This window comes from Cucurbita moschata, unplaced genomic scaffold (assembly GCF_002738365.1).
Source record: "Cucurbita moschata cultivar Rifu unplaced genomic scaffold, Cmos_1.0 Cmo_Scf00001, whole genome shotgun sequence".
Lineage (NCBI taxonomy): Eukaryota > Viridiplantae > Streptophyta > Magnoliopsida > Cucurbitales > Cucurbitaceae > Cucurbita > Cucurbita moschata.
The window spans coordinates 9599436-9611220 of NW_019268517.1; the positions used below are offsets into that span (position 1 = coordinate 9599436).

Here is an 11785-nt window from a genome sequence, read left to right on the forward strand (position 1 = left end):
ATGGGTGGCTGAAGAAAACTAGGTAAGATGAGAATAAATAAAAAGAATATTTAAAAATATTTTCTTTAGAAAGATCTTGTTGGTCCCGAGGGACGGAGACTAGGTTGAGCCAAAAAATGATTACCAATTTTTTCAAGTTAAGAAGGGTAGAAAAAATAACTCCAGCCAATCTTAGAGTACCCGGTTCAACTTGAATGACCCAACAAAAGGGTAACTGTACCCAAAACCAACACAGGTAGCTAAAACCAACACAGGTAGCTAGGTAGAGAATACCTAGAGGCACGACACAACTAGGAACTTGACAAGCCTAGTAACAAAAATAATTTTAAAAAAATACCCAAATAATTATCTAGCGAATGTAGTAGGGAAATGGTTAAAGATCCAAGGCTCCTCCACACATGCCGTTACAACTTCAAAACCATACTATGTTTCAATCAATCGCATGAACATTCATTGCAAAAAGAAGACATAGTATACCAGTCTATCTATATCTAATCATCAAAAAAAGAAAACAGTAGATTCAAAATTTGAACAAAAGTTTTGAAGTGTAAATCTCAGTCCAAATTACTAAACTCACCTTTCTAAGCTCTTCAGATGTTCAATTCCATTTCCAAAAAGAAATAATCCTCCACAAGGACAAGGTAGGCAAGAGAATAGGGGGAACTCAACATCCCATTCAGTATACTCAGCCCTCCTACTTTCTTCCATGACGCAAAACAGAAAAGCAGCAGAAACAGCAGCGCGTACAAAATTTAATTAAACTAAGGTCTATGGAAATTTTTGTCAAACAGAAACGAAATCACTGAGAGACACCAAGCCACTTGGAGAAGTTGTCAAACTCGGTGTAATCACTGTCTGAAATCATTGTCTGATACCATGCTTTGCCTGCTGCCCTTATTCCTGAAGCCTCCTCCTGAATACAAAAAAATGGCCAAAGGGTCAATATGGGTCTCAATATCACACATGCAAAGCCACAATCAGGTGACCTATTCAAGCTGAAAAAAATTATGAATTCCAAGCTATACACGAAAACTAAGAAGTCTGATTCAACTGTACAACAAGTGAATAAACTTAGGAAACTAATAAATCAGCAATCAGTTCCAAGAAAATAATGGACAACAAATTCACAGATACTTCCATCAATGTCATAGAAAAATATGCTATGTATCAAGCATAAAAGGAATTTGCTAACATAAAATTGAAAGAAAGGAAATGATGACTTGATATCTAAGAGAGACGTGACAAATAAAGCTATACAGCACCCAATACTCATCTACCAAGTTGCAAAAAAATTATATAACCATAATCTAAAATCTAGCCAAAAAATAAAAGCTGAGGCTAAAGCATTTTAATCAACAGTTAAATGCATCGCTCAAAATGAAAGCGGTTGTGAATACAATACTCTAAACCTATCATATCACTACATTAAATCGAATCCCATTTAAAAATCTTGGCACTTCAACATTGGAAATATTGTGAACTACCACATATTTGGTTGATAAACAAAGCTACCACCTAAATATTGAAACCAAGCAGAGATTAATTAAAAATTCTAAATCCACAGAGCGAAATTCAAAAGATACCTTCGGGATAATATTCCTCTTCTTGTCGAGCTTCTCCTTCTTAGCTTTCACGCGTTGTGCCTCAGCCAATAAAGACATTCTCCTTGCAGTTTTAGCATATGGGTTAAGCTTCAACATGGCATTAAGGTTCTTCAGTGGGTTCTTCTTCAGAGAAGGTCTCTTCACAGCCTTCTTGATGGGATTAACGACAGATTGAACCTCATCAGAGTTTATAATCCTAGACAAATCAGCATTGACCATCTTTGCTCTCGGAAGCACGTAACCCTTCTTCTTCTCAGATGACTTCTCAAACGATCCATAGATGGAATCGAGCTTCTCAAAAGCGGTTTTAGTCCAGATAACAAATCTTCCAAGATGACCTCCAGGAGCTAACTTCAAAAGATTCAGCCTCTCGACATTCACCACCTCGATACCAGGAATGTTACGGAAGGCCTTCACAAGCTTAGCACCTTCAGTACCATACACAATCAATGGACCCTTTCGCGAAATGTAGCGACGATTCCTCATCTTACCCTTACCAGGGCGGATGGCGTGACTGTCCTTCGCCTTCTCAGCATCAGGCAACGCACCAACCTGCTTCAAAACCTTAATCGCAGAAGAGGTCTTCTCGATTCCCTCAGCCGAGTCGCTAATTACAAGGGGCAGTTCCGGAACAGACTCGATCCGATGACCACGAGCCAAAACCAAAGAAGGAATAGCAGAAGCAGCAATGGCAGAAACAACGGCGTACCTCTTTTGATTCACGTTGATCTTTCGGTGCCATCGGCGCCAGATCTTAGTTGGAGCAAACATGCGTCCTCCTCGACACATGTTTCCAAAAGCTCCTTGACCAGCGCGGTGCGTACCACCACCAGGAACACGAGGAATACGAGAAACAGCTCGTCCTGTACCCCATGACTCTGCGGAAGTTTGATGACCGGCACGCTTGCTCACTGCATAGGGTTGGCGGCGATTCTTGGAGATATTGGCGTGGACAAAATTGACGATATCCGGTCGAATGGAAGCTTTCATAACATCGGGCAACGGCACAGTCGGGGCAGCATCAGTGGCCATATCTCCTTCGAGAGATTGGACGGCGACCAAAGGGCGAGCGGCTGCGGCGGCCATTTTGGACGGGTGTGTGGTAGCCGGAGCAAACTAGGGTTTTTACCTCTTGGAAAACGAGGGAGAGAAATGCTGGTCAATTTATAGTGTTGATATTGAGACAGAATTAGGTTTTTAATCGGGACTAGTGATTCCCAAGCCCATGGGCCCATCCTTTCCCGAAAGCCCATGGTCCCATTCTTTTCCCGAAAGCCCATGGGCCCATTCTTTTCCCTAAAGCCCATGGGCTCAATTTTTTTAAAGCCCATATCCTGATTGATCGGACCGATGTTGAGCTGATCCAAAGCTTGATTTCATTTTATTATTTTTATTATATTTTCTCCATAAATATACTTATTTAATCTAATTATGTTGTATTATTTTATTTACCCTATGTTACTTTCTTAAACCAACACTTGTATATTTTATACTAAAATATAGTTTTAATTAATTGTGATGTACAAATTTTCATAAATTCATTAATTTATGATATAAATTAAATTTGATTATTGCAAAAAACAAACAAATAAATAAAAATTATAATAGTAGAACCATGCTTGAACTTTTTTTTAAAAAAAGGTTTTTTAAACAAAAAAAATTAAAAAAATATTCTTATTATAATTAACGCGTTTCAAAAGTAATATTAAAAAATTTAGAGATAATCTATAAATCATTAATAATCAAATTTTGTTTATATATGGTAAGATTTTTTTTTTTTTTTTGAAGTTTTTTATTTATTTATAAAAGTAATTGATATTAATATTATTTTAAAAAAATTTAAATAGATATTTTTAAAATATAGTAATCACACTAATTTTTAAGCTTTTAAAAAATTATTTAAGAATATCTTTAATATTTTTTAAAAAATTTAAGAATATTAGTGAAAACAAAATAAAAAGTTTTAGTAATATTTGTATTAATTTAGTATTTAAAAAACTAAAACTTTTTAACCAAAGGGGACTAGTAGACACGTGTTTATATTTTAGGAAGAACGGAATTACACGCTGGACATAACGGTGACCACAAGATCCAACGGCTGAGATTATGGAGGTGGCCAGCTGTGCACATTTGGGGCTGGGTAGGGCCTACTGCCCCAGTCATCAACCCCGAACCCACACCCTTTGGTGAGACGACACGTGGCAAGAGGACTCCCACATGTGAAAAATTATTAATTCTTTTTTTGTTTTTTCGGAAACAACAATTTACGTGACGGTTGCCACGGAGACGGGAGAGTGAATGGTAAAGATGGATTAGGATTTTGTGTGTTCTTGATCCAAATTCATTGATCCTTGAGTTGAGAGTAATTGCTAGTGCCGTTTAGATTGTGAGTGCGAACGCACATTGTCGAGTAAATGCTTTAGTGTAAAGGGATGATGCACCGAGGAATGGAATAGAATGATTCCGAGTCTGGCGTGATGCATCCAATAACTATGGGTTGTAGAACTGCGAGTTTTTTTGAAGGATGTTGTTGTCCTTGTTGAGCAAGCGCTTATTGGATGTAGATTCCAGGTGGGTCGGTATATTGGGTACGCCTTTGCTAATGATCCTTCAGACTTTTGTTAAACTGCTGCATACATTGAACATTTTGTAAATCTTTCCATAATCAATTTTTTGCAATCGTTAGTTTTCGTCTTTGATTTTTGGAAAAAAAATGATCTGCGTTTCTTGAGATTTGAATCGGCCGTCGTATGATTTTCATTTGCTCATTCGTCGAATGGTCGTCATAATCAACAAAATTTGATGGGAGCAGGGATGCCTATGGATTTGCTCTGAGACCTCAACACACGCATAGATATAAAGAGCACACTAACATCTACAAGGTATTTTCAACATCTTAGATTATACCATTGATCTTTGTTTTCATTTGCTCATTCGTCGGGTGTATTGTGTACATTTCGATACTCATGGAGTCATTGTTATGACTCTAAATTAGTTTCTGTAATAAGTTCTGGTCTATGAAATCGAGTTTGACAATGCAGTAATAGGCAACTAACTAAATCCATGTTTTGTTTGGGAGACTGCAGAATTTGCTAGAAAGTTTAAGTTTATTTGAAATATTTTGTATGGATGTCGCCAGATGAGCTCAAGAAATCCTTCAATGTTTATATATTCAATGTTTCAATGTCTATGATATCAGGAGGAGGAAGAGGAAAGGTGCCATAAGTGGGAGAACTTTCTTGATCAAGTAGCTACACCATTTCAACCGAGCCCTCTTAAGGAGGAGGTAAATACAAATACACAGCAGGCTGAAACGAGTGAGCGTCAAGAAGAGACCGAGTTGGGGAGGTGTAGCACAGGAGATGACTCAACTGCCTCAAAATCTGATACTGTCGACGCAACAGATAGTAGTCCTGAAAAACTGTTAGAGCCTCCAATAGAAACACGTAAACGTGTCGTTCAGACTTGGTGTCAAACTAGGCCATCCCTAAATGCCATTGAGATTATGATGGGCTCTCGTGTTAAAAAGAAGATAATGAAAGATGCAAAGACAAGTTATGGTGGAGTTCATGTTCCACCACTAGAGGGGGCAGAATCTTGCCCTGAAGAGGAAGAAGCTTTCCGTAGTGGAGCAGTAAATCGTAGAACATCTGCTACTGGGGTAGGAAGAAGGGGTGAAGAATGCATTTCTAACAGTGTGAAGCCCTCTGAGAGAGATGGTGTCGTGGGCGATGGAGTTTCAGAAGATGAGCTCTTTCCATGGAAAAAAGAATTAGAATGTCTTGTTCGTGGGGGGTTGCCGAAAGATCTGAGGGGAGAGGTAAAGCTGGAATTTTGACTCATCTCAAGTTCCTTATTAGGAAGATTTTTGTAGTTCTAATAATACCTTACAGGTGTGGCAAGCCTTTGTAGGTGTAAAGACCCGTCGAATCGAGAAATATTACCAGGATTTGTTGGACCAAGAAACTAATTGTAGTGCGGATAATGAGAACCATATCCCCTCTGGTGTACCGATAAAATTGAAAAAACAGATTGAGAAGGTCATTAGATGCATGCGCCTTCATTCAATCTTTTTAATTTGTAGGTGCTACTTCTTTTTCCTTGTTTTGCAATTTGGCAAAGACGGTGCTGTAATCCGTGCCTTTTGTTTACAGGATATACCACGGACGTTTCCTGGTCATCCTGCTCTGGACGAGAATGGTAGAAACTCCTTGAGGCGTTTACTTTTAGCATATGCTCTTCACAATCCCTCTGTTGGGTACTGCCAGGTAATTCATGTGTCACAAGTCCCATTTAACAAGCAAAGAAAAGCTTGACATATTGATCTTCATCAATGTACATGTAAGAAATAAAATGGATGATATCCTCGAGATAAGACCAGTCTTTGTAAGTGTTACCACTGAGCTTTTGGTAGTACATTGTTCCATTCTTGAACAACATAGAAAAATGTCAGGCAACAAAGCCAGAAATGTTTGAAACAATTTGCATTCTGTTGACGTTATATGTTGTTTGACAACCTTAGGTGTTTTAGATGTTTGCTTGCTTTAATTTCTTATTTTAATGCTGTATTTATTGTAAAGTTTATTCTATAACTCTTATTTCTGGAATGAAATTTATTTGTAGCCTCATGCTATTCATTTTACTTTTTACTTAAAAGTTGTTTTTTTTAGTTATTCTTATTATGAATTATGATTATTTTGTTTTTACTTAATATTTTCTGCTTTTCAAAATGATCCAGGCAATGAATTTCTTTGCGGGCTTGTTGCTACTCCTGATGCCCGAGGAGAACGCATTTTGGTACACTTCAGATCAGAATTTTTCTTTTTACGTTACATTTAAAATGATGCACTTTAAATAGATTCTCTTTTTATCTGATTGAGGGTGTTTTTTTAATGTGATTCAGTTGCATAATCTGTTTTTTTTTTTTTTTTTTTCCTTTCTTTTCTTTCTGAAATAAACTGAACTTTCACGGAACAAATGAAAGAATACAAGGGTATATATAAAACAAGCCTGAAAAAAGTGGTAGTCCAAAAACTAACTACAAAAAGGGACTTCAAGCTAAGAGAACAATACCAAGGTCATAATTATAAAGAAACCTGGTGACCAACGGTCATAAAAAGATATTATATCTAACAATCTTCCAAACCTCTATCGATCCCAAAGGTTGTTAGTAAACTGGCACTCTCTAAGCATGTGAATCATGTGCTCCTCATGTCTCCTACAAAAAGTTGCACCATTGCACGTACAAAACTAGGGAAGAGTGTCTTTGAACGTGATCCAAAATGTTACCCTTCCCAAGTAAACCTACACGCAAAAAAAAACTTTTTCAGATGCATAATCTTTATTCTTCTCTGTCATGACTTCATTTACTGTTATTATTATTCTTTTTCATTAAAAAAAAAAAGAAAAAAAGAAGAAACTAGACTCTGAAGTTCTTGATCAACTGATGTAAATAGGTCTTGTTTTAAGCAAAAATGCAATATTGCATTTTTTATTTCAGATAACTTGCAAATAAAAGCACCTAGAGGTAGTTTTAACCAAAGGCACAAGTTCTTTATCTGATTCTAGGAGACAACTACAATTGAATGTCTATGTCCCTCTAAGATCATCTCTTCACTTACATGCTTATGTAATAGATTCCTAAAGATGTTATGGATGAACTGGTTACAAAATTTTACAGGACTTTGGTTGGAATAATAGATGACTATTTTGAGGGATATTACACCGAGGAAATGATAGAATCGCAGGTATTGTTTAAGAATTCATAATCTGTAATTACTTTGCTTCATAGGTTCTTGCTTTGAAGTCTTTAGGTTTGAGTTAGCGATCGTGTGATTATCGGCTTTTACTTTCAGTGTCTAACGTTTGGTATATTATATGTGACTTTTAAGTGTGGAAAGTCTCTTTATCAACTTCAACTACTTTCTCTCTGTTAGCATTTTATTGAAACCTTATAATTTTCTCAATATCTCCAATGCTTAATGGTACAAGCTGGTCATGGGTTGAAAACCCTTTGGTGGTCAGAATTGTTGAATTTTAAATATTTCACAAGTTTCCATTATTACAGAATGCCACAGAGATTGGTAGTAGTCTTTGTTCAAATTCAATAACATGTGGGAGTTGAGAGAGTTCTAGATATCACAAAAATAAGTGTAGTAACATTATGGTATGCAACCAAAGGCATTTTCTGCTGTCTTCCAGATTTTTACTCCAGACGTAATGATACAGTTTTTAATCATGTACATGTGTAGTATATAAAGCATGGAGTTACATTTTGGTTATATGAATTATTTATTCTACCTTTTTAGAACATACATTTTTTTCTGTCATATATCTTTTATCACAGTCTGTGCTTCCTATGTAGGTTTACAACTGAAATAACATAGCCGAGAAACAAATGTACCTCATTTGAATTTTACTTTTTTTTTTTTAACATTAATCTCCTCTGTGTTTCTTTTGTTAGGTGGACCAGCTTGTTTTTGAGGAATTGATGCGTGAAAGATTTCCTAAATTGGGTCATACATTTTATCTGTTTCCACATCTATCATTTTTCTTTGGCATGTATTTTTCATTATGAGACATGGAGCCAGTTGGCTTATTTGTCGATGCTTCTGGTGCAGTTGATCATTTGGATCTCTTGGGAGTGCAAGTGGCATGGATCACAGGACCTTGGTTCCTTTCCATTTTTGTAAATATGATTCCGTGGGAGAGTGGTGGGTTTCTTTTAATATCGTGTTCAAGATATTTTTTTTATTTTCTATTAACGTTTGGGGGTGGTTTCTTGATTGACTAGATGATTTCATGGCTTTGCATTAACTATTTTCATAGTGTGAATCTTGACAGTACTCCGAGTTTGGGATGTGCTTCTGTTTGAAGGCAACAGGGTCATGCTGTTCCGGACAGCACTTGCATTAATGGAACTATATGGTACTTGGGTATTGTAAAAAAAATGTTAACTGCAATTTTTATCAGTTTCCAGATGCACGAGAAGTGGGTGTAGTATTATACTTTTCTATCATATCGCTCTTTCTTCAGGTCCTGCGCTAGCTACTACAAAAGATGCGGGGGACGCCATTACTTTGTTACAATCCCTTGCTGGTTCCACTTTCGATAGTAGCCAGCTTGTGTTGACTGCTTGCATGGGCTTTCTGACTGTAACTGAAGTAAGACTAGTGGAGTTGAGAACAAAGCTCCGGCCATCCGTGCTAGTTGTAATTGAAGAAAGAACAAAGAAAGGTCGGGTTTGGAAGGACTCAAAAGGGCTAGCTTCCAAGCTTTATAGTTTCAAGCATGATCCTAGATCACCTACAGAGAGAGAAAAGACAGCTGCAGGAGCCGATGTAGGGCCCTGCACCCCTAAGCCAGATGACATTCTTAATGAATTGGCCGGTGATTCTGGAACAGAGTCGCTTCCAGACCTTCAAGAACAAGTAACTTCCTTTTTCATTGGTAATTTGGTGTCACCTGATATTTGTTTGCCGATTGTTATTTGATGATTCCTTCATTCTGAAGAAGGTCCATGATACAACAAAAGGGATGTTTGTCCTTCCCTAGGATCCAATGAATAATTAGATTTTGATTGTTAAAGATTGGCCTGCAAGCTGCCTTAAGGAGAGTCTCATTCCTTGTAATTTTAGAATGTGGATCCTGTACAGTAACATTTGTAGGATTTTTTAGAGATTTGATTATCTATCATTGTCGTGTAGAAGGACCTGTCCAGTTTAAATGTTATCCATTAACCTCTGGAGAATTTCCTTTCCGTTTAGATTTATATTTATTTGGAGGTTAGTAGCCATTGATTAATTGTCTATACCTATCACATATGAAATGCTTCTATTTGCTAAGATATCATAGATGCATTTTTCACTTTAAAAGGCCATCTTTAGTTTATTTTCCCTACAAGCATTGTCCAGGAAGCTCATCATCATTAGTTATTGGGTTCAATTCACCTCGAGTGTCATTTCCAACTCATAAAATGGTATTTGATTTTCAGGTTTTCCCTTTTTGGGTTAATTTCAATCTTAAACGGTTTTGTGCAGGTAGTATGGTTGAAAGTTGAGTTGTGCAGGTTGCTGGAGGACAAAAGATCTGCGGTTCTAAGGTTATTACTATATTTTATGAGACTTGGATTTTCTTCTTCTCTGAGAATTTATATTGGTTCCTGAATGATTGCCACAGATTCTATTAGGGAGTGGTGATAATCAACTTAGGAAAAAAGATATGTGAAGAAAAAAAAAAAATCCAATGATTTTGATTTCTTGACACTTAGCACCACCTTCTGTTATTGAGTTCCAGCCATGTGTATTTGCCTCAGTACTCATTATATCAAATCATAATGACTGCTTCAATATCGCTTCCTTGAGGGGACTTTCAGGATATGTTCCTCTTTTCATGTGTTTGTGCTTGGATTAGTGTATTTAACGGGTTATGGCTTATTATTAGCAAAACAAGCCTGCTTCTTCTGCGGAACTGGCTCTTCTTGTGATTGTTTCAAGAAAATGGTTATTAAAGCTTCTGTTTCTTTTTGCTAATCTTTTCCAGAGCTGAGGAGCTAGAAACAGCACTAATGGAAATGGTCTCGCAAGATAATCGGCGGCTATTGAGTGCCAGGGTATAAATCTCGTCTGTGAGGAAAGATTTTAATGCTTGTTGTTACGTGATTGCTTTTTGTAATATTATAATTCAAGACCTCCTGCATCCTTGTATCATTGAGAAGTGCTCCTTTTATCTCTTGACTTATAACCTTTTAGATACATAAGTGGAGGCTCGGTTCATCTAAGCGTGACTAGTGGACTTGCTTCTAAAACTTTCCTTTAGGTTTCTGGTCCATACTTAAGATTTTGCTTATATTCTCTAGGTTGAACAACTAGAGTTAGAGGTAGATGCGCTACGGAAAACTCTAGCAGAGAAGAAAGAACAAGAAGTTGCAATGCTTCAGGTGTGTGTTAGGTGATATCACATTCACATTCTGATGGGGAAGCCTGATCTTAATCCGAAAGTTGACCGAGTTTTAAGTTTTAACTATCAGTTACTTCTGTAAACAACTGATCGATTCTTCTACATCGTAGTTGTTGATGCGTGTCGAACAAGAGCAAAAAGTAACCGAGGAAGCTAGAATAAACGCAGAGCAAGATGTAGCAGCTCAGAAATATGCTGTTCATATGCTTCAGGTCAGATTATTTTTGGTTCTCTGATAATAATGTGTTGTCGTCTGATACTCAAAGAGCAAAGTTCCCTAGATTGCTTGAAGTTGTTTAAAGGTTGAAGTAGATGCTATTGGTTTGTGCTGGTTTTTTACAAGATAGAAACTCATACTAGCCTGCATAAACTCTGAAGCTCTTTCTGTTGTCCCATAATCATGTCGAGATTTTTTCTTCTGTGATTATCATTTTCTCTATAATTCAAATACAGGACAAGTATGAGAAAGCTATGGCCTCACTTGCTGAGATGGAGAAAAGGGTGGTGATGGCAGAATCCATGTTGGAGGCTACGTTACAATATGAATCTGGCCAAGTTAAAGCAACGGCATCTCCTGGGTATAAAAATATTCAAAAAGATATTTTGTGTGAGACTTGAAACATTTCTCTGTTTTCTCGAAAAGAAAGAAGAATCTATTCAGTTTCCTGTTGAGAATTGTTGGGAGGGAGTCCATGTTGGCTGACTTAGGGAATGGTCATAGGTTTATAAGTAAGAAATACATCTCTATTGGAATAAGACCTTTTGGGGAAACCCAAAGCAAAGCTACGAGAGCCTATGCTCGAAATGGACAATATCATACCACCATTGTAGAGAGTCGTGATTCCTATATTTCCTCGGTATAATTTTCTTTAGTGAATCAATGATAATGTACTAAGAACATATAAAGGTTAGAAAATGTTTTGTTTTGTGTAATTCATTAAGCTTTCCATACGAAAGTTCATTTTTATGAGGGTTGGCTGCTCTGTAGGTCACGTAATCCAGGATCTGCACAGGATAAGGATAAGGATAAGGATAATCAGAAAAAGGTTGGTTTGCTGCCATTTGCACTCGGCTGGCGAGATCGAAACAAGGTATTATTTTAGTTCAATAATTTTTCAGCCAAATATGCACCCACAAGAATTACCAATTGGTCCTATCATGGCCACTCTTGTGCTTTTTTTTTTTTTTTTTTTTTTTTTTTTTTTTTTTTTTTTTTTTTTTTT

At 36.9% G+C, this 11785-nt stretch overlaps 2 protein-coding genes across 3 annotated transcripts in view; one reads left to right on the forward strand and one right to left on the reverse strand.

Moving 5' to 3' along the window:
- Window positions 1-500: 500 nt before the first annotated feature.
- Window positions 501-2754, reverse strand: LOC111448977 (60S ribosomal protein L4-like). Its single transcript, XM_023088794.1, has 2 exons — window positions 1584-2754; window positions 501-913 (listed from the first exon to the last, which is right to left on the reverse strand). The coding sequence occupies exons 1-2, from the start codon at window positions 2688-2690 to the stop codon at window positions 800-802; spliced, it is 1221 nt and encodes a 406-aa protein (XP_022944562.1). The 5' UTR covers window positions 2691-2754; the 3' UTR covers window positions 501-799.
- A 1133-nt stretch (window positions 2755-3887) lies between these two features.
- The window catches only part of LOC111463120 (ecotropic viral integration site 5 protein homolog), an 8977-nt gene continuing 1079 nt past the window's right edge, over window positions 3888-11785 (forward strand). Inside the window, exons 1-17 of one of the 2 annotated variants that reach the window (XM_023106981.1) lie at window positions 3888-4175; window positions 4417-4486; window positions 4804-5424; window positions 5498-5644; window positions 5759-5872; window positions 6343-6401; window positions 7285-7351; window positions 8068-8119; window positions 8225-8317; window positions 8448-8531; window positions 8640-9034; window positions 9644-9705; window positions 10146-10215; window positions 10462-10542; window positions 10673-10774; window positions 11016-11140; window positions 11551-11653. In XM_023106981.1, coding sequence (XP_022962749.1) covers window positions 4129-4175; window positions 4417-4486; window positions 4804-5424; window positions 5498-5644; window positions 5759-5872; window positions 6343-6401; window positions 7285-7351; window positions 8068-8119; window positions 8225-8317; window positions 8448-8531; window positions 8640-9034; window positions 9644-9705; window positions 10146-10215; window positions 10462-10542; window positions 10673-10774; window positions 11016-11140; window positions 11551-11653 — 2292 coding nt within the window. In that variant the 5' untranslated portion in view covers window positions 3888-4128. The remainder of the gene's footprint in view (window positions 4176-4416; window positions 4487-4803; window positions 5425-5497; window positions 5645-5758; window positions 5873-6342; window positions 6402-7284; window positions 7352-8067; window positions 8120-8224; window positions 8318-8447; window positions 8532-8639; window positions 9035-9643; window positions 9706-10145; window positions 10216-10461; window positions 10543-10672; window positions 10775-11015; window positions 11141-11550; window positions 11654-11785) is intronic. The other variant, XM_023107059.1, reaches the window with a different exon arrangement.

Excerpts from the sequence above, each read along its gene's own strand:
- LOC111448977 (XM_023088794.1), bottom strand. The coding sequence starts at position 2,690 with ATGGCCGCCGCAGCCGCTCGCCCTTTGGTCGCCGTCCAATCTCTCGAA. Across the intron at positions 914-1,583 it reads AGAGGAATATTATCCCGAAG|GAGGAGGCTTCAGGAATAAG; the intron begins GTATCTTTTGAA and ends TTTTGTATTCAG.